Raw genomic sequence first — 22,216 nt, forward strand, 5'->3', positions numbered from 1 at the left:
AAAGATGCTTAAAAAAAAAAAAAAAAAAAAAAATAGAACATAGCCCTAACTTCGTTATTAAATCTTGGAGAGTCACGACTTGGAGCCAGGGCTGTTCTCCCCAGTGGGGCTGGGACAGCTGTGTCTGGGGGCCCTTGGGCGCTGCTCATGAGGGTGATGGTGTGGCCAGGCCCCAGCGATGCTGTAGAGCTGGGCGGCGAATGTCTGAGGCCCAGGGGGGCTGGGCTGTCAGGCCCAAGTCTTGGCAACTCTGCACCAGGTGCCTGTCTGTCTTCTGTCACCTTGTGCCCACGATGACAGGGAGAGGAGGAGAGTGACTGGGGTCTAACCTTGAGGGCTTCCCCAAAGAAGATGCCACCCATTGTCCCCTCACAGAGTCACTGTGGCAAAAGGAGGGATGTGGCAGAATGGAGGGGCAGCAGATGAGGGATGAGGACGGCCACAGCCGGGGGCAGCAGCCAGAGAGGGGCTCCCAGCTCAGCAGGCCCTGAGGCCCGGCCCTGGGCCCCTGAAGCAGGGGTATGCCCATCACCCTCACCCTGGAGTTGAGGGGGCTGGGACCTGGAGTTGAGGGGGCTGGGATTCGGAGAGCTGAGGTGCATCCCAAGCTCAAATGGCCTACATGACCCAAGGTTGTTGCCCAGCAGACTTTGCAACATTTTAGCCAGTCCAAGGTTCCATCTGGGAAGGAGAACAGAAAACAGAGGGAGGAAGGGAGAAGAAGGAGGAGGTTGTCTATAGAAGAAAGAGAAGGCAGAAGACAGGAAGAAGGAGGAGGAGGAGGAGAAGGAGGATGGGAGAGGGAAAGAAGGAAACTGAGGCAGAAGGGCAGGGCACAAAGCATTGAAGGGCTGGAAAATCATTGTCTGAATTGCCAGCTCCTCTTCAGCCTCAGAACGGATTTTCCCACAAGTCCCTCAGTTTGGTTCTCCTCAGATATCTCAGACACCAGGGCAAGAAACCTAAGTCAGGAGACTCTCCTGACAACTCCCCGCTTTCGCTGGAACATTCCTGCTCCCTGCCACCCAGCAGGACTGTGCAGAGGCCCGGCCAGCAAACTCCCCTTGAAGGGCACTCCCCCACCTGCCATATTTAGGAAGTGACTGACTACATAGCCGCAAAAAAAGAATCTGGAAATGAAATATTGACAACCTAATCCATTTACATAATCAGCCTCTTTTTTTTTCTACTCACAATTTAAACAACTTATTTATTTAGAGATCAAGCAATGACTGCTAATGAATTTTCCACAAAGCACGCTAATAATGGGGCCCGTGGAACAGAAGGGTAATCACAGTAGGAATTAGTTTTCTACTTAAACATCCTTCCTTTGCAACGTATCAATCTAATGTGTCTGATAGTGCCATTAACAACCAGATCCATTGCTCAATTAAATTACAAAATGAGCTGCAAAGCCCTCGTTACGTTTCATGTTTAATTTGCACTGGATTCTGCCTATCCGGGGAGGCCCGCATTATTACACCCACTCAACTTTAATATGCTTTCAATGATTTGGGGAGGGTTAATGCAGCTGTCACCTACAAAATTAATGGAGGCAATTTTATAAAATATTAAACACTAGGCAGCCTATTGAGGTGGGAAACCCACACGCTACCTCGCTCTCCCCCTGAACTCTACAGCTGATGGGTGAAGTTTGCTTGGAGGACCCCAAGCGTTTGGGATTTCTCTCTGCCCCAGGATCATGGGCCAGCCCCAACAAGAGGGATTAGGATTACTTTTCTGTTGGGTACCTCTTAGCAGCAAACACCGAGAGAGCCAATGATATAGGGTCTATGGGTGCTGGGTTCAGCCAGCCGGACGTCCAGGCCCGCTCGTCTCCAGCAACAAGTGGGCTGGATTATCTCTCATGAGCAAGTGGACTGAAACAAATGGTCCTGTTCTGTTTCTGGGGTCTTCTGGCTCCTGACCCTACCGGTGCACTTCCTTACTGGGGGAGCAGGTGAGGATGAGAAGATGAGCTAAGTGCTTCAGTCTCCTCTCCCAGCCACTTCTCCCAAAGGACCCTCTCTGACTTCAGATCTCCGGATGCCATGCCCCATGTTCTAAAGCTGGGAAGCTCATGGATATGAACACTAGCTCACAGAGAGATCAGATCTGGCTCGAAAGAATTCAGGCTAGAGGTAAACAGACCTAAGGCAAAAAATGGAAAACTGCTTTTCTGGACATGACCGGGGATTTGGGCTGACTCCAGTGACAGTTGGAGGAGCCGTTACGTTGTCACAGCCAGGATCAACGAGTTGACTCAGCCTCGATCTCTCCTTGCTCATGTTATCTGGGCAGGGAAAGCAGGGCATGGCAAAAAAAAATATTCCTCTTGCCTCGCTTTGGGCAGAATAAAAAAAACTCCAGGGCCAGAGATGCAACATGGATCCCACAGAAACAGAGAAGGGGTGTGAGATCCTTGCCCCCACTGCTCCTTGCTCTTCTAGAAAAGACGCATGTAGTTGAGGCTTGGCCCGGTCCTATCTGAGGCAGATGCCCTCTTCCAGCTCTGAATTCACTCACCATCCAGCAGGCTCGCTGTTGCTTCTCTGTCTTCCACAGCACCCACCCTACCAACATGGCTTCCCTCTCCCTGCCGCGGCAAATATGCGCATATGGGAACTCCGCAGTTGTATGTTTTGGGGCTATCCAGTCTGCAAGGCTGATTTGTTCCCACAACATTGGAGCCTCTGTTCAGCTATCAGGCCACTAGCCCTCAGAGGATGCAAACAGAGGCCAGGATTCTTTTGGTACAACCCACCTGAGGAATCAAAATTTAGTTCTAGAAGAAATTATGCAAAATGTGTGAACTAGTGTGCATTCCCAGCTTCTTCGGACTGTTGGTTCCGTTGCCTCCCTCCAGTAAGGCAGAAAGCAGAGTGGGTGATAGGTGCTCACCTCCCTCTCCTGGTGAGTCAGTGCAAGCGTAGCGCTTGGGTCACTGGGCACAGGGGTCGGGGGTGTAGCAGACCAAGAGCCGGGAAGCATGAGGGATGAATCTTCCTGGCAGAAGGACTCTGAATGCTTTCTGAGAAAGCAGGAAAGCTCACAGAGGCATGCTGCGGGCTGGTAAACCTCAGTCCACCTCTGCAAGGCCACTGGGAAAATGAGCAAGATGCTCAGCAAGGACGCTAGCTGACACTTCTCTTACCTGTCCCCCATGTAGCCAGCTGTGCAGTGGCACTGGCCAGTCACGTGATCGCACTGCCCTCCGTGGTGGCAAGGACAGTCCTGGCTGCAGTTCTGGCCGAACGTCCCCAGTGGGCAGGGCTGGGCACACACTGCTCCCTAAAACAGAGGAGGGAAGACACACGTGATGCCACTCTCTCCAAGAAGTGGCACAGTGGTTAGAGCCCCAGGGACCACCCCATTTCCACAGAGGGACTTTCTCCCCAGTCAAAGAAGCATAAGAAGCTGGACACTGTGGTTCCAAAGCGCCATTTGAGAGATACGGAGACTGAGGCCAATCAGCTCCTCCAATTACGCAGCACACACTTATTAAGTGCCTCCTATATACCTGGCACTTTGGTAGACATTAGGGATACAAAAATATGAGGAAGACTTGATTTGTGACCTCCCAGTACTGGGGAGAGGGGCAAGAAAAGCAGATAACTAAAGCCAACACAGCAAGCGCTCTCACACTGGCCTACCACAAAGTGCTGCAGAAAAAAAAAGGAGACTCTGACTAAACACGGTGGTCTGGAAACACACACTTTATTTCCACTCCTTTCCCAAACCCTACTACCACAAGAGCAAAGGGGGGAAAGGTGTGAGCCTACAAAGACAAAAGGAACGGGAGCAGAGGCCACGCCGGACATGAGACATCACATGCCAGAAGATGGTAACCTCAGAAAAGCTCAGGAATCAGAGACACCAGGAACCTCTGAGGGTCAGAGGGCAGGTATGCCGAAACACAAGGGCTATTTGGAAGTATATAAAAGAGGGGTGCCTGGGTGGCTCAGTGGGTTAAAGCCTCTGCCTTTGGCTCGGGTCATGATCCCAGGGTCCTGGGATCGAGCCCCACATCGGGCCCTCTGCTCAGTAGGGAGCCTGCTTCCCCCCGCCCCACCCCACCTGCCTCTCTGCTTACTTGTGATCTCTGTCAAATAAATAAATAAAATCTAAAAAAAAAAAAAATTAAGTGTATAAAAGAGAGAAGAAGACCTCAGATCTCTGCCCCTGCTTCAAAGAGCCAGGTGACTTGCCCAGTCTGGCAGAAGCCTGGCAGTTGACTTTTGAAGAGGTTGACCCATGTAGGCTTGGACATAGGGATGCCAAGCACGGCTTTAAGGGGCACCAGGAGAAATGGGGATCCTGTGCACCTCTGATTGCTCAGCAGTGAGACTGCTCATTACCAGACTATTTCCCATCAGCAGGGTTCTGGAGGATTCTTTTCTGGGGGCACCAATAAACTCAAAAGGAAAGACCTACAGATGTTGATATTTAAGGATCCCATCAGTCAATAAGCCTGGCAACTCCCTCTACCCCCCAGGCTTCCAGCCAGCTTTTCTGAGGCTCACTATAACACAGGAACAGGTGGTGAAGGATCACCAGCTATTTCAAATAAGGCTCTAATATGAGAGGAAGATCTAAGCAGACCAGTGCCCAACTGGAACACAGAGGAAATGGGAACTGTGTGGGCAGCAAAGAAAACTTTTAAAAAGAGAATTATGAACTTCTGTTATAATTAAAATGAGTATCTGTAGATAGTTATAGGAAATTATTTTATCTATGGAAGAGTAGAGTGCCATAAAATCAAGAGTTTTTGAAATCTAAAAATAAGATGGCAGAAATTTTTAAAGTTGTAATAGAAGAGCTGGAAGATGAATAAATCTCCCACAAAGAAGAACAAGAAAGAAGGGGATGGGGGAAGCATCAAGGAAGGAAACTATACACAAAATACAATTAGAGGCTCCATCCAGGAGGTCTGATATCCGATTAACAGGGGATTCTAGACAGCAGAACAGAGAAAATGGAGATGCCTAAATTAAATGGGAAATACAAGAAATTTTTCCCAGAAACAAAGGACGGAAAGCACTGATCTCTGAATTGAAAAGGCCAAATACGTATCCAGCATGAAAAGTGAAAAAGACCCATATTAAGGCTTATCACTATAAATCTTTATACTTCTATGGATAAATTCTCCTCAAATCTTTCAGAAAGTCACATACAAAAGAACAGGAACCAAAAGGTACTGGGCTTCTTAACTAGAAGCTAGAAGATAATGGAGCAATGCCTTAGAACTTCAGAGGAAAATAGCTTGCAACCTAGAATTCTATACCCAGCTACACTAACACTTAAGTGGGGATTAAATAAGGGCATTTTTCAGATTTGAATAGCCTCAAAAAATTAACTCCATGAACTTTCTCAGGAAGCTACTGGAGGATTTTTTTTTTCCATCGAAAAGAATTACCCAAGAAAAAGAATGAAATGGGGACACCCACAGAAAAGAAAGGTAAAAGGAATTATAGGGTGGCAGTGAAACGAAGTCCAAAATGACACCAGGAACTGAAACACACAAATCTTCCATGTGGGAGTGTGGCCTCAAAGTAAAAAACAGAAACAAAAACCAAACTGAGAGATATCTGATGTGTCTGACTTTATCGGGAGGTCTTTTCAAGTTCTGCCAGAGAGTTTTAGGGATAAATTGGTGATGATACATAAGTGGGCACATCAACAGAAATACTGATTTTGAATTCATTATGTCATGACATGATGAAGTCATTAATGTCATCAAAATGATTCAACCAAAAACTGTAAGAAAGTCCCACTTGAGAGGATGCAGGAAGGGGTGCACTTGTCGGCATCAGATCTGAATCTTATTCTATGGTACAAAGTCAACAGAGTCAACAAATGTCTACAATGGAAAAATCAGGAAATGGCAGGGAAGTATGTGATGCACAAACATGGATGGAAATGCCAGAAGAAACACTTACAAGATGTAAATGCACCTGCCTTTCTAGAGTGGGACTTGTAAGCGAGTCGTAGGACTATCTTCCCCTCCCTCCAGTAGTAGCCTTATAGGATTAGATAACTTTAAACATTATGTCACAAATCTTAGGTCTTTATTAAACAGAAACTGGAACTGGCTGCCCCTGCCCTTCCAGCCTCTTCCACACCAGAGAGAATCATTTCTCTTATGGAGACCAAGGCTTCTCCCGCAATTCATTAATCAATTAGTTCAACACACAGTTATTAAGCACCAATAATTACCAACCCAAAGGAAGCGAGTTTGCTTAGGAAAACGCTGCCAGACCCGAGTCATTTTTCAATATCATCCAGTTTACTGTCATGAATTAAGTGGGAGGGATTTTAGCTCAGATTTCTCTTCCCCACATGTGAGAAGGTGATGGGCAGAGGTGGGGCAGGGGAAGGGGGATGGAAGAGGCAAGATGAGTGTGTATGTGAGGAGAGGACAGGGAAAAGTCACAGAGGAAGGGGGTCTCTTCCTCCTAGAGGTGGTTGGAGTTCCCCACAGAGGCCTGCCTTCTCAGTGTACCCCACAAGCTTCTGAGACATGACCAGGGCCATCTGAGGAGGCCACCAGGGAAGCTTGGTGCACAGAGTACTTCCTTCAAACATTTCCTAAGGAAATCAAGTATCCTGGAGACTTTTCAGACAAGTGGGCAAGCACCTCCTTAAGCCCCTGCTCCCTGTTCCCCAATTTCAGGCAGCCAGGTTCTCTGAACCAAACCTGAATCCCTGTGCTCCTCCTCAGGCTTGAGCTCCTGGAGCCTGAAGGAATCCAATACCTCGGAAGGCCCACTGCCTGGTGTGGCTGAGCGAACACTGGACTCAGAGTCAACCCTTGGATGCAAGTCTCAGCTCTGCCTCCTCCTAGATGGCTGAGCTAGGACGAGCCCAATGATTGTCCTGAGCCTGTTTCCTCACCTCTAAAATGCGAGTCATAACTCCCAGTCTCCAAGGTGGTTGTGGAGGTTAAGTGAGGCTGGAGAGGGGAAGGAACCTAGCTAGTATAGTGTCCCAAAGAGCAACTCCTTAACTAATGTTAATTCCACCCAAGTGGATACCCGGGGTTGCGCATAGTGGGGGCTCAGGACCAGCAGAGCCTTGGAAGAGTGGGAGAACCTTAACTGGTTATGTTTCTGGCTGGAAGAACAGGCTTTGGGGGATGGGTGGGGGAGAGAGCAGGCGGCGAAGCTTAGGAGAAGGCTGTGGCTTCTTTTCTGCTGTTTTGAGCTGAATTGTGTCTCCCCAAATTCATATCATCTTAATTGCTGGTAGCTCAGAATGTGACTATGTTTGGAAAAGGGACCTTTATAGAGATCAGAAAGTTAAAATGAAGCCATTAAGGTGGGCCCTAATCTCATCTGGTGGGTATCCTTACAAGAGGAGATTAGGACACAGACATGCACAGAGGGAAGTCCATGCGAAGACACAGGGAGAAGGTGGCCAACTGCAAGCTAAGTAAGGTCCTCAGAAGGACCCAAACCCTCTAACATCTTGATCTCCGAACTCTAGCTTCAAGAACTGTGAGAAAATACAGCCTCCCCTCCCCCCCGCCCCCGCCCCCAGGTCTCTGCTACTTTGTTACAATAGACCCAGCATACTAACACACTGCCCTGTGCTCCACTGGAGTGCACATCTCCAACTGTAGCAGGATCTTGGGTGGTATGGCTTCGAGAAGGTTGGAGATGAGGGGAGGCAATAGTCCCGCTCCTCTCAGAACTGGTTAGACCAAATGGTTTGTCAAAAATCTGGAAACCAACCATTCTTTCAGAGGAACGTGGCTAAATGGAGTATAAATATAAAAGGACTCAGGCAGGTCACTCTGATTCTCCCAGAGAAGGCATCACTTAGCCTCTCCAGCCACATTAAGGTATTTCTTATGACCACCGTCCCAGGTAGCATGGATGCTCTCAGTGGTCAGTGATCAGTGGCTGTATGGGTGCTGAGGTCCAGGGCGTGGGTCTCTATGAATCGTCCTTCCCAAACCTGATCATCTAATTTTGCAGCCTCAGCTCCAAAGGCCAATCTCTGGCCCTCTGGGACACCTGGTCCTAGTTCCCAGCACCTCAGCCCCATCTCTCCTCAGGCTTATCAGTTTCATGTGTGTGTGTGTGTCTGTGTATGCACAGACACACACTATATCCAGCCTCCATCATCAGGCTGGGGACTCCTAACGGGGGCTGATCACATCCCCACCTCCCCTTCTGTCTGCAGTCCCCACTCTCATCCAACTACTCACACCTGCTTTCTCTTCTCTGGTGAAAGAAAAAGAGTAATTTCCCAGGCTCTTTGCCAAGGCCCTGCTGGAACGAGCTAATGACAGCTAGGCAAGTGGAGTGTCCTACAGGCCCACGTAGAGCCTGGTGGCCGGGAATCTCTTGAGGAGGGGCCCAGAGGGCCAGAGATCCTGGAGGCTCTTCTGGCTCTGCACCAGGCCTCAGTCCCTTAGGGAGCTGCACTGTGCGAGTTAGCGATTGTGTTCTTTAGATCTCTGAGTGTGGCTGAAGCTGCCTGGGCCCAACAAGAAAGTAAGATCTTGGGGGATGATCAAGGCAGGAGCCTTCGGCCCAGCACCCTCTTCTGCGTCCCAGCACTCCCTGAGAGGGGCCTCAGGGCTGAGACGCAGCTTCATTTCACCGTGACTCCGCATGCCCGAGGGGTATTAATAATTCATACAAATCTGCAAGTTAAATGCTGTGTCAAAAATAGAAATGCAATTGTCTACAATAAAATTAAAAATATAAAGTCCCCAAATCCAAAGGCTTCTATTGACAGAGCTTCTTGTCATTGGGAAGAACAAACCTCTCACTATGTTGGGGAGAAAAAAAATTCCTCCATGTGTTGGCCTCCTCCCTTCCTCTTCTTTGACTCCTGGCCTCCATCAGTCTCTCCAGAGAGATCTTTACAGGTACAGGTACAGGTACAGGCAGGTCTGGGCAGGCTCTGTGTCCCATTCTCCCATCCTCCCCCTACCTCACCCAGAGCCAGCCTCACTGCCTGCTGCTAGGCCTCCAAGGACCCAGTCCATGGGTGATGGAATTCTGGAAGCTGGCTGGAGATAAGAGAGGGTCTTTCCAGAGGGTGGTTCAGGGTGGAAGAAATGGGCAGGTATGGGAAAGGCAGCAGAAACCCTTTTGTCCTCAGACACCAAGGGCTGAGGTTCAGGAGTCCAGAGTTGGGACACCTAGATTCTCGCCTAAGTTCCTCCAATCAGCAGTGTGGCCTTGGACAGGTTACTCAGCCTCTCTGGGCCTTAGCTTCCTCATCTGAGAAAGGAATGTATTGATGGACCAGTGGCATTCAAACTCTAAAAGCTGGGAGACCCCATTTTTATGTGAAATCTTACCTAGCACCTCACCATAGAAAGTAGATTCAAATGGAGAAGAGAGGGTGCGTAGGACCGAGAGCCCTAATTATCAGGATCCTCACCCCCAAGAAACCCCAAGGTTTTGTGAAACACAGAAAGAAATCCTACAGTCCTGATCAATTATTTCCAAACACAGACCAGCAGATAGGGTTGGCTGCCTCAGAATCATCTGGGGAGCTTATTAGAGTTAGATATCCAGGCCCCAGAAGGTGCCTGGTGGGGCCTGGGAATCTGTTCTTAAGGCCCCCAGCCCCAGAAACTCTGTGTGCAGCCAGGTTTGGACACTGCTAGACTAAATCAGTCCCCAGTTCTTCCCTGCTCTAGAAAATCCTGGCAAATCTGTGCCTCAATGGGCCCCACAGGCACCACCCCCACCTGCTCCCCGTGATCTCTGCCTTCACAGCCTCTCAAAATGTCCTGTTCCTTCTCAGCAACCCTGTCCTCTCTAGCTTTGCAAGGTCTCAGGCCCCAAGGGAGGCAGTCAGCTGGGGCCCCAGCTTCCTGTGAAATAGGGGGTGTCACTGGAGAGTCGGAAGCAGGGACACAGCCCGGGAAAGTCAGCCTTAGTGACTCGCTGCTCCTGAGAAGCTTGGGTCTTTGGTGAGGGAGGGGAGCGTGCTGGCTAAAAAGGAGGCTTGTGCATCGCCTGTGGGATCCAGGGACATAACACAGCAATTATGAGCCCGTCAGAGTTTGCAAGGCGCTTTGGACATGCACGGCCTCATGTGGGCCTTTGGCCAAGCATGGTAGCTAGGAAGGGGAGGGCTGGACTCTTCTTGTATCAGTTCTGTTTACAGATGGGGAAGCAGAGGCCAGAGTAACTGAATACTTTTTTCAGGTCAACACTGGATGCAGCACCTGAATTTAGCCCTGTGAGGTTATAATTCCCATTCCCCTTTTCCACTGTAGTGGTTCCCAGACATGAGACCTGGATTGGCAGAGGCTGCATAGAAGCGCCTGGAGAACATGTTAAAATATGGATTCTGGGCCCACAGAACTAGGATGTGTGTGTGTGTATGAGAGAGAACAGGGGGTAGAGGCTGGAAATAAGAAGCTCTAGAACCCCAGAGGATCGAGCCATACTCTGCCATCTTCCTTCCTCCTTCCACTTGCTCCCCTGCCCTTTACACCACACTTTTCTGCCACATCTGGCCCAGAGCCCATCTGGCAGCTCGGGTGAGTACCTATGCCCAAAGATAGAGCTAATCTAGATTTCAAGTCCTCTAAGCACGAGGGACCACAGGCTCAGAGAGGTTAAGTAACTTGCCAGCAGTTCACACAGCCCCTTGATGCAGATGCGATTCCAAGTCGTGTCCACTGGCAGTGTCCAGTCATGCCCATGACCACGGACAGGAGGGAGGGTTGTCGGGGTGGGAGAGGTATTTAGCCTCCCAACGTGTGTGAGTGAGGGATGCTCACCCCTCCTCCAGGGTCCCACCCAGGTCCTGTGGGCCCACTTACCGTCCAGCCTGGGGGGCAGGCACACTCTCCCGTGATGTGATGGCAGCTGCCCCCATTCTGGCAGGGGCAGCGCAGCTCACAGTGAGCCCCATGGCTCCCAGGTGGGCACTGCTCCTCACAGCTGCGTGGGGGAAGCAGAGGTGTTAGACACAGCAGCATTAGGTCAGACGGCAGGGTCCCAGGGGTCCCTTGGAATTAGTGAGTTCACAGTGTGAACTGGGCCATGGTGAGCTGAAATGCAGTCCTGCTTCCCGCCAGAAGGGGGCAACAGGGTTCAGGTATAACAAAATGGAATGTTAGGTGCTCTGGCCAGTACCTGCGGGATGACTTAAGTGCTATAGTGTAAAGAAGAGTGTTCTTCTGGGGAGGAATGCTTCCAAAGAGGAAGCCATTTCACGTGGGTCCTGAGGGTGAAGTTAGTTTCACCGGGAGATGGGAAGGAAGGGCATGCCAGGCAGAAGGAACAATATGAGTAAAGGCACTGAGAAGCGGTTGTCCATACAGTTTTTAAGAATCCACCTAGATTTTTAAAGATTCAGGAAGAAGGGTATCTGGGGCCTGGCCCACTTCCAGGTTCTGGAAGGTTCTCAGCTATCGTAACAGGCTCATGTGCACTGCTGAGGTACGAGGGAGGATTTGCCTAGGATCTTGGCCTTAAGCCTTAGAGCAATGGCCCTGGAGCCGTCTAGCTGGAGCTGGCCCTGGAGCGGTCCACACACTGGAGCAGGAAACATCCTCGGTCAAGGATGTGTTCCTGTCCAGTGTCCTTGGGTGCTCTCTCAGAATCTAGGGCCATTCGGAGGCCACTGAGCCTTCGACCAGGTAGAGAGGAAAACTTCAATCTCGCTTCTGAGGGGGTCTCAATTAAGCAGTCTTGGTGGTCCCCTGTCAGTACAGACTCCAGAAAACTGGTGTGAGGGGCTGTTGAGGTCTGAGGGGAGAAGGCTGGGGAGAGGAGCAGACACAGTAAATTCCCTGAATCTATGCATGATACCTGTCCAGGGCCCTCACCCACCTCTTTTTTCTTAAATAGCCTTGAAGGGTCAAGACCACGGTGAGTGGTGGCACTTGGGCTATAATCAGAGAACACCAAGCTAAGGTCTGGCCCACCCCCAACTACCCACAGGAAGGGGCAGGAGTTTAATGAACTGGCCATGCTTCGTCTCAGCTTGTACCAGTCACCCTGGGGCCTGGGTGGGAGGGACCAGAGACCTGCATGGGAGACACCTGGACATTTAACCTCTGTAGGACTTGGGAGTCACAGCACAGGGGATCTGACAGCCAGGACTGCCTTGACCTTCCTTCTCTTGGGACCACCTGCCTACAGTCAGGTGCCAGGTGGACTGCACAGCTGGGGGAGGGAGTCGCCCCGCCCCACCCCACCCTACCCCCAGGCCCTGCAGGCAGTACTCACTAGACTCCGGTGTAGCCCGGCGCACAGAGGCACTGGCCAGTGCGGGGGTCACAGCTGGCTCCATGGCGGCACTGGCACGGCAGCTGGCAGCCCTTGCCGTGGGTGCCGGGCGCGCAGAGCTCCTCGCAGCGCCAGCCGCGGAAGCCGGCAGCACACACGCAGGCGCCTGTGATGGGGTTGCACAGGGCTCCATTCTGGCACTGGCACCGGTTGCTGCAGTGGGGGCCCCAGTGGTCGCTGTCACAGCCTGCAAGAGAGGAGTCGGTCAGGGCTGAGGGAGATCCCTGAGGGACTCTCCTTGGGATGGGGGACAGCACCGATGCTGTCAATGACCTTCCTAACTCTGCACTGCTCTCCCCTGGGGAGGAGGCAGCAAGGGCCATTTGGGTAGAAGCTTTGGCGCCTCATAACCTCCACCGGCTCTTTGCTGAGCGACTCTGTTCTTCAAGGCATCTCCTGGTCAGAGCCATCCCCTTCCAACCAGTGCTTCCCTGAAGCCCCTCCTCTGTGAAATTCTGGAACCATAAACTGTTTACCTCCCTCAGCTTTGCTAAATTCTTCTTGGTTAGCTGTCTCTTTTTCTCAGCCAAACTTTCTCTCTCCTAGTTTGCTAGCCCTCTTTTCTGTGACCTCACTCACCACCGCCAACCCCCCAGCTTCTTGGTGACTCCCCAACACAGCCTAGCTCCCATCTCTCTCTCTCTTTCCCACCTCTTTACCTCTCTTCCTGTAACTCATTACTTTTCTCATCTCCTGCCCTTCAGTCTCAGGGAACCTGTCTTCTACATCCCTGCACCTCCCCTGGCTGGCTCTGTCTCCCTGTCACCCTTCCCATCTCTCTCTGCTGCTTCTCCCTTTCAGTAATGCCTCCCCACCCCTCCCCGGGTTGCTTCCTCTTCAGTTCAATTTCTTTACTTTCCAAGTAGCCAACTTCAGAAGTAGCAGGAAGAAGTGATGTTTCCCTGGGAGGGGACCGAGAGCCTTCAAGATCTTTATATGTAACTAAATGTTTCAGAGAGCACTATCTGAACCAGCTTTGCAGAAATTTCCACCGCTGTGAAAAGGACCTCAGTAGCAGAGCCCCAGGTAGGTCACCTACCTCCTACGCCCACTCTGACCCTCATCTGGAGCAGACAGGACACACGATGACAAGACGTCCGCAAACCATACCCTCAGCCGCTTGAGTCCTGGAGTATGGTGGATGTGGAGTTCAAGTAAGGACACGGACATACACAAATAATGATCTAGGAGAAGTTCAGTGGAAAGATCGCTCCCTGCTAAGGAAACCAGGCAAGACTTCCTGAAGAGACTTCACTTTCTGCTATCAGAGTGACCAACTGTCCCGGTTTGAGCACTAAAATCCCTAAATTCTGGGAAATCTCTCAGCCTTGGGCAAACTGGAACGGCTAGACATCTTACCACCTGAAGATGAGGAGATGAGCCGTTGACCTTTGTGCTCCAGTGATTTTAGGGTTTAGACACCCAGAGAGGAAGGAGGCAGGTGAGTGGGATTGGAGAAGGTTGTCAGTGGGCAGGCTCAGTATGAACAAAGAGACAGGGGCACTCGAGGGTTGGGTAGGTACAAGAGCACAAGGTTCTAGTGAGGCCAGTGAATACATGGGATCTTTGTGGACTAAGGCATTGATGGAGGAATCACTCCATAAACCCACAAACTCCCCTGCATGTACCCGCCACTCACTGATCAAGGTCAAGTAGTCAATATCATGGAGCCTAACTATCATCCTTTAGTAGATGGAACCTGCCTAGGCCCAAATCCCAATGACCCTATCTTGCTTTATTCCTTCTTCATCTGTACCCTAAATAACCACATACACAAACTGAGCTGCCAGATTAAATCTCACCCTGCATATTCTACCTGGTACTATAGTGAGTAAGACAATATCAACTCCTGTAGCCAAAAGCAATCTTGAGACATAAGAAAGAAGCTGGAGGTATCAGGCTTCCTGATTTCAAACAGTATTACAAAGCTATAGTAATCAAAACAATACGGTATTGGCAGTAAACAGACAAATGGAACAACAGGACAGAACAGAGAGCCCTGAAATAAACCCATGCATACATGGTCAATTAATTTATGAGAAAAGAGCCAAAATATACAGTGGGGAAAGGACAGTCTCTTCAATAAATGGTGTAAGGAAAACTGGACAGCCACCCACAAAAGAATAAAACGTGACCATTATCTTATATCATACACAAACATTAACTCAAAATGGAGCTAAGACCAAAGTGTAAGACCCAAAACCATAAAACTCCTAGAAGAAAACATAGGTGGTAAGCTCTCGACATAGGTCTTGCAATGATTTTCTGGATTCAACACTAAAAGCAAAAATAAGTAAGTGGGATTACATCAAACTAGAAAGCTTCTGCATAGCAAAGGAAACTGTCAACAAAATGAAGAGGCAGCCAATTGAATGGGAGAAAACATTTGCAAATCATGTAACTGACAAGGGGTTAATATTCAAAATGTATAAAGAACTCAAACAACTCAGTAGCAAACCACCAAGCTATCTGATTAAAAAATGGGCAGAAGGGGGCGCCTGGGTGGCTCAGTGGATTAAGCCGCTGCCTTCGGCTCAGGTCATGATCTCAGGGTCCTGGGATCGAGCCCCGCATCGGGCTCTCTGCTCTGCAGGGAGCCTGCTTCCTCCTCTCTCTCTGCCTGCCTCTCTGCCTACTTGTGATCTCTCTCTCTGTCAAATTAAAAAAAAAAAAATGGGCAGAAGGTCTGAACAGACATTTTTACAAAGGACATACAGATGGCCAAAAGGTACATGAAAGGGTGCTCAACATCACTAATCATCAGGGAAATGCAAATCAAACCCACAGTGAGATTTCCCCTCACATCTGTCAGAATGCCTAGTACTAAAAGACAAAAAATGACAAGTGTTGGCAAAGATGTGGAGGAAAGGGAATGCTCATTCACTGTCGGTGGGAATGTAAATTAGTTCGGTCACTATAGAAAATAGTATGGAGGCTCCTCAAAAAATTAAAAATAGAACTATCATATGATCTAGTAATTCCACCTCTGGGTATTTAACCAAAAGAAATGAAAACACTAATTCGAAAGACATCTGCACCTCCATGTTCACTGCAGCATTATTTACAATAGCCAAGACATGTATATATGTATGTATGTATACATACATATATAAAACCACATCTTCTTTATCCATTCATCCATCAATGGATACTTAGTTTGCTTCCATGTCTTAGCTATTATAAACAACTCTCTGTATGTGTGTGTGTGTGTGTGTGTGTGTGTGTGTGTGTGTGTATACACACACACACACACACACACACACACACAGTGGAATGTTATTCAGCCACCAAAGAAGGAAATCCTGTCATTTGGGACAACACGGATGGACCTCGACAGCGTTACACTAAATGAAATGAGTCAGATGGAGAAAGACAAACACCAGATGACTCATTTATGTGGAATCTAAAAAACAAAGAAACAGACAAGAACCAGACTCATTGATGCACAGAACAGACTGGTGGTTAACAGAGGTGGAGTGTAGGAAGTGGGCGAAATGGGTGAAGGTGGTCAGAAGGTACAAAGTTCTAGTTATAAAATCAATAAGCCATGCGGATGCAATGTGCAGCATCCTGACTCAGTTAATAATGCTGTATAATTAATAATACATGAAAGTTGCTAAGAGGAGATCTTAAAGCTTCTCATCACAAGAAAAAAATGTATAACTACGTATGGTGACAGATGTTAACTAGACTTCTGATGATCATTTCACAATATATACAAATGTGGAATCAATATGTTATATACCTGAAACGAATACATCAATTATATCTCAATTTAAAAAATCAAGCCCAGTTATAGTTACAACCGCCACCCACGCTGGAAGAGGTTCACGGGACTGAGAGAGATGGCATAGCCAGCAGCCGGCATCCCCCACCTCACCCACTCTCTGGGACATATACTGGCAAGTGGAAAGACTAGCCAAATTGCCTACTACACCATTTCTCTTTTTGTTGCCAAGCACACATAGTTGAATTCCCATAAATTTAATGTATAGACGATGTGACTCCATTGTAATGATAATGACAACCACATTTTAAATGCTCACTTGTGACGTTAAAACCCTCTAAGTCAGGTTTTATTACTCTCCATTTTACAGATGGGGAAATAAAGGGTCTGAGAGGTTAAGTGAGGGTCCAAGGTGAGAGTCAAGGGCAGGCTCAGGTCTGGCTTCGGCCATCTCCATTGCCGGTAAATGGACATTTTCTGAATGATGATTCTGAGGACAGAAACTCTGAGGTGCCCTTGGGCAGAGGGGGACAGCTGCAAAGCGCAAGTGCGCAGACGCCACGTAGGCGAGCCACTTCCTCTCTCTTCATCTCTGGGGACAACCCCAGGATCCAGAACAAGGGATTCCCTTCACTGTTAGGTCTGTAGTTACTGCCCTCAGACCTTGACTCTGAAGGAAACTAACTGTTAGAGTCCAAAGCCAATTTGTCCTTGGTGCATCCCAGGGCTATACGTTGCTTATCAGAGGTGACCTCCATTTTCTGTGGCATAGCCAAACCCCCAAACTGTAGGGTGTGGAGTCTCATGGGGATAGAGACGCTAAGGCAGCACTGAAGGTTCACCGCAGACGTGCTATGGGAGGGGTTGTTCCAGACAGTACAGAAGGCCATGAGTGGGCTGGAGTCCAGACGGGGGAGTTAGAGAATAAGTCCTTAAAGAAGAGACCGGAAGGAGGGGTGAACATGGCAAATGATCTAGTCTCTCTCTATATATTCCTAAGCAAAGGAACTGATGTGTAAAAGCCTGGAGCTGGGAAAAAGCAAGACATGGGAGAAAATTTGAAAAGGTCTGTGTGTCTCGAAGGGAGAGCAAGGCATAGGCGAGACTTGAAGGGAGAGCAAGGTGTAGGTGGCACAGCTTCCTGGGCAGGGTCCAAGGTCCCAGGGCTTTGTGAGCTGTGTCCAGGGGTGCTGACTTCCCGCAGGGGCAGGGGGAAGCTCTGGATGTGCTCCCAGCAAGGGACGACAAGATTAGGCGTGGCCATAGAAAGACTGGGCGGGTGAGAACAGACCTGTGAGCAGGAGAGACGGAGCGACAGTGGGGTCAGGGGGATCCGCTGGTGTAGTAGCAAAGAGCTGGTGGTGGTCTTGACCTGGACTAAGGGAGCAGCACTGGGGATGGAGGGAAGGGGACAGATTCCAGCTGTATTTATGAGGTATAAGCAGCAAGGACTTGGTGGGGGAAGGAAGAGGAGGAAGGAAGGATGTCAGCCCAGCTTAGGTTTGGGCTGCTGGGTGGATATCGGTGCCACTGACCCTAACTCTTTCTGGGAAACACAAGGGGAAGAGCCATGACATTGGGGGAAGAGAATGATGTGAACTGTGGTCACTGAGTCTGAGGTACCTAAAGGTCATCCAAGAAGGCACTCAAAGCCATTCACGTACACTAACTGATGCACTAACGCTCGGGGGCTTTCGTTCTTCTACTTGTCTGTTCAACACACTTTGGCCAAATACCAGCTACTGCCAGAAAGTGACCTGCCCTCTTGGAATGTATGGTCGAGTGGGAACAAGACGCTGGAGCGTCGTATATGGCATGCAGTGAAATGCAGCAATAAGGACATTTCTGGGCACCAGAGAAGAACAGATAAACACAATTCCCCGAAGCCTGACAGTCTGGGTTTCCAGTGCGAGGTGTGCATGTATACACACGTGTGTAAATCTGTGTCTGTGTGTAGGTTTTATGGAGCTCCTAAAAATACAACAGAAAGAGCTTCATGTCACAGTTGGAAACCATGGAAACAGAAAACACGTCTGGACTAAAAAAAGCAAAGTATTTGCTATATTAACGGAGCCATTAATATAGGGGCAAATAGACCCGCAAATCCAAGTTGACAGGAAAAGGTTACATTCAGTTTAGAATATTCTGATTAGGGAACCAGGGAAGTGTGTAATCTGTTCCATATAAATTTCTCCTCAGAGTGATTAAATGAAAAGAAATGTTAGGGTTCACAGGGATAAGCTTCAGTTATCTAGAAAATCCACTTAAAAACACCTCATTCCCCAGCAATGCCAGAGAAATGAGGCAGAGCTGCATCGAGTCAATTATCTTTCCTGGTGAAGGTGAATAAAAACTCTGGTCATTAAAATTACAACAGGACTTTACATTCTTTTGCAGATACTCACAAACTCTTCAATCTGGCCTTCAATGTCACCCCCTCACCCACTTTTTGTCTGTCATAGATGTTTCTTTTTCATTATTTTTGGCTTTGGCTGATGTTTCAAGTGGATGTATCTTCTCTGGGCAGCCGTGTGTGGCCTGGCTTGCTCTGTTCCTCCATGCTGGCCAACTCGCCCCTTTCCCTCTGCCAGTGCCTCTCCCCGCTGACCTCTTTTAGACTTCGGGATCTAGGGCTAATATGTTCCCGGGTCATTTGATTCCTACAACAGCCCATTTGCAAGGCATGCTATTACAATCTCCATTTTGTAGATTGAAACAGAGGCCCAGAGAGGTGATGCACTTGTCCAAAGTCACACAGCTGGGGGGTGACTGGGGATTTGTGCCCCTAACCACAGCTGTCCTGCTGAGTACTGTCTGGTGTTGATGGAAGAGGGGACGTGGGACACTGGCAGCCAGTCTGGGCATCAAAAGCCACCTCGGATCATTCACAAAGAGAAGAGAAAGCAGAGGCTCATTTTTCACACGTACTTTTATTCGAGGATTGGTGTACGTGTGAATGGTGGTCATAGGTCCCAGGTTTTCCATGGCTGGCCCTCATTCTCCAAATTTTATCCTCTCAAGATGATTTATTTAGAACTTTTTCTCTTGTATAAAATATATATATAACACACCTTGTGCCATTTTAATCATTTCTAAGCATATGGTTCAGTGGCATTAATTACATTCATGGTGTTATGCTACTGTCATCACTATTTCTCAGACTTTTCCGTCCCCTCCTCCCCAAACAGAAACTATACCCATTTAGTCACAGCTCCCTGTTCCCTCCTCCCTCCAGCCTCTGGTAGCCCCCTATCTCCTTTCTGTCTCTATGACTCCGCCTAGTCTGGATATTTTATATAAGGAGAACCATATATCAGTCTTCTGTGACTGGCTTATTTCAAGTAGCATAATGTTCCAAGATTCATCCGTATTGTAGCCTATGTCAGAAGCTCCTTCCTTTTTAAGGCTCAATGGTACTATTTTATTATCTAAATATGCCTCATTTTGCTTATCCGTTTCTCTGTCGATGGACGTTTGGGCTGTTTCTGCTTTTTGGCTGTTGTGAATACTGCTGTCATGAACACTGGGGTACGGTATGTTTTTGAGTCCCTGGAGATCATTTATTAAAGGCGAAACGATGCTTTCATGCCTTCACTGACTCTCTCTGTTAGGAACAATAACTTGCCTGACCACTGCTTTCTGTCATCAGTGCTCTCTAAGCCGGGTTTAGGTTCCTTGTGTCCAGTCTCTTCCATTAGTCTCAGAGATTCTGTGGGTTGCAGCGGGGAGAGCGGGGGTAGCTGGGTTATGCCCTTGTTCCTAGCTGCCCTGTCCCCCACATGCACACAGTCTCCCCCAGCGTCTGGCCCTGAGCTGGGCACAGGAAGAACCATTAACTATCTCACAAGGGTGCCTGGCCAGCGCTTTTCCAACAACCAAAGAGCCTTCTCTTGGCTGCTTTTGAGGATTCACTTCCTCAGACGGTTGTTCTTGGCCTGGCTGCACATTAAGCATCACCCTGGGAGGTTCAACAAAAAGAAATCATGCCTAACCTTCACCCCTGGACATTCTGATTTAATTATTTCAGGGTGGAGGGGGCCCAAGCATAGGTCCTTTTAAAAAGTGCAGCTGGCAAGAACTGCCGTCAAACTACCATCCTTCCGGTGACCTGCATTCTCCCTGCTCCTTCCAGAGAAGGGCGGGAGGATGCTGGACCTGAGGTGGGATGGGAGAGGTGCATGGTTCTTTCCATTCCACAGACGGGAATCTGGAGACTCAGCATGGAGGAGAATTGGCCACTGAAGTGAAGGTCAAGTATTCAGAAATGAACCTGGGGTCCACTGGCCCTGAGCTGCCCTGGCCTGTGCTACAGCCTGGGCCAAGGCCTCCCCACTCCCCTTCAGCAAGAGTCAGAGCACCTCCCAGGAAGGGTCCCCATGCCCCCACCCAACCCAAGAAGATGGGGGGGGGGCTGACACATCAAGGAATTGCTCCTGAGTTTACAAAGCAGCGGGACCAGAGGCAGAGATGGAGCCGCAGCAGCCTGAAAACCATTCCAGCTGATAAATAAAGTGACTTCCCAGTGAGGGAGGCCATTTGTCAACTGACTTGCCCTAATAAAAGCATGGACAAATTCTCAGGGGCTGAGCGCCTGCCGCTCTTTTCAGGCCTGAGCCACAATTCTGTGGGTGCGCTGAGGCTGAGTCAGAGCCAGCGCTGTGCAGTCTGGGGCAGCCCCCTCCCCTCTCTGGGCCTGTCTTCTCATCTGTAAAACGACAGATCTGGACCAGTGGTTTTTTGCTTAGAGTAGGTCCCCCTCCCCAAAAGAGCATCTGGAAGTGGGGGGAGGGAGGAATTAGGTCCTCCAGAACGATCAGGGGCTATCCTGCACGATGAAGAGCTATGCCCCCCAATGCCAGTAGTGTTCATTTAAGACACCAGTAGGTAAGTTCTGGGGTCCCTTCCAACCTTGATAATATGTGATCCTATGCTCTGTTGCTAAATGTCCCCACCTGAGAAGCAGGCAGAGGGGGCAGGGGTGAGAGGTGTGTTTGTCCTCCGGTAGAGAAGAAAAATTCAAGGTGGGTAACCCAGCCTCTGAGCTGAGCCATCGTTCAGCTCCCTATCTTTCCACCACTTAAGACTGTTGGAATTAAATATTAATAGACCAAGGTGCCATAGATTAAAACCCAAATCTCCTGACACAGTCCCTAAGCCAGAAGATGCTGACAGCACAGGATTATAATGATGTATCATTAGCTCTTAGTGATCTATTTATTATAGTTGTTACTTACTCTGTTATTTAACCACATTATCTATATCTCCCGTAAGCCTCTGAAGGGAGGCGGGACTCACAGTAGCTTCCCGGGATGCTGCGATGCTGAGCGTACCTCCATGTCCCGCCGGTTTCCCAGTGTGCAGGAGCGGAGGGAGAACCACGCATGCGCAGGAAAATCCCTCCCCCTGCACGCTCCCGTGGGTCAGTGGCATCCTCGCCTGGGTTATTCACACTGGTTCCTCTTCTGGCCCCATGCCACCCATTCGTCCCTTGCCTTGTTCCAAAGATCTGAGGCAAACCATGTAATGTGGGATTATTACCCCATTTCCAACTGACAAAACTGAGGTTCAGAGAGTTTAAATAACTAAACTGAGGCTTATCAATATTGGCACTTATTTCGAGCCAGAAAATTCTTTGTTGTGGGGGCTGTCCTGGACAGGATGTTAAGCAGCACCCCTGGCTCCCACCCCTTGGATGCCAGTAGCAAACCCTCCTCCACAACTGTGGCAACCAAAAATGTCTCCAGATGTTGACAAATGTCCCCTTGGGAACAAAATTACCCCCGATGACAAAAGGCAGAGTTGAGTCTGGGCCTGCCTTTCTTACTGCTAGGCTTTAGAGGTGATCTCTAACACATTTTACAAGTCAGAAAACTCTGGAAACAAGTCAGAAAACTCAGCCAGAGAGGCTGAGTGTCTTGCCTGTGGCCACACAGCTAATACCGTGAAGAGCTAGACTGGAAACCAGTTGGCCATATTGATCTAGGGCTCTTTGCATCCTACCATGTTAGCTTTTGGGGTCCATTTATCCCTTGTCAAACAATTATTGACGGCCTACTATGTTCTAGATGCTGAGAAGCCCACAGTTAGTTGGAGAAACAGACAAGCAGATGGGAAACAAGGACCCACTGGAACATGGAGTGACTAGCAGATGCTGGGCAAGCTGTGCAGGGCAGCTACAACTGGGGATAGTTCCCCAATGTCAGGACAAGGGCCA

General features: G+C 49.1%; 1 protein-coding gene across 10 annotated transcripts in view; it reads right to left on the minus strand.

The window, feature by feature from the left end:
- The window catches only part of MEGF11 (multiple EGF like domains 11), a 351,654-nt gene that overhangs the window by 72,540 nt on the left and 256,898 nt on the right, over nucleotides 1-22,216 (minus strand). For all 10 annotated transcript variants that reach the window (XM_046007979.1, XM_046007977.1, XM_046007986.1 and 7 more), the window contains exons 6-8: nucleotides 12,216-12,462; nucleotides 10,802-10,922; nucleotides 3,155-3,291 (exon numbers count right to left, since the gene is read on the minus strand). In XM_046007979.1, the coding sequence (XP_045863935.1) occupies nucleotides 3,155-3,291; nucleotides 10,802-10,922; nucleotides 12,216-12,462 (505 nt within the window). The remainder of the gene's footprint in view (nucleotides 1-3,154; nucleotides 3,292-10,801; nucleotides 10,923-12,215; nucleotides 12,463-22,216) is intronic.

The sequence above is a fragment of the Meles meles genome, chromosome 6 (assembly GCF_922984935.1).
Source record: "Meles meles chromosome 6, mMelMel3.1 paternal haplotype, whole genome shotgun sequence".
NCBI classification, from domain to species: domain Eukaryota; kingdom Metazoa; phylum Chordata; class Mammalia; order Carnivora; family Mustelidae; genus Meles; species Meles meles.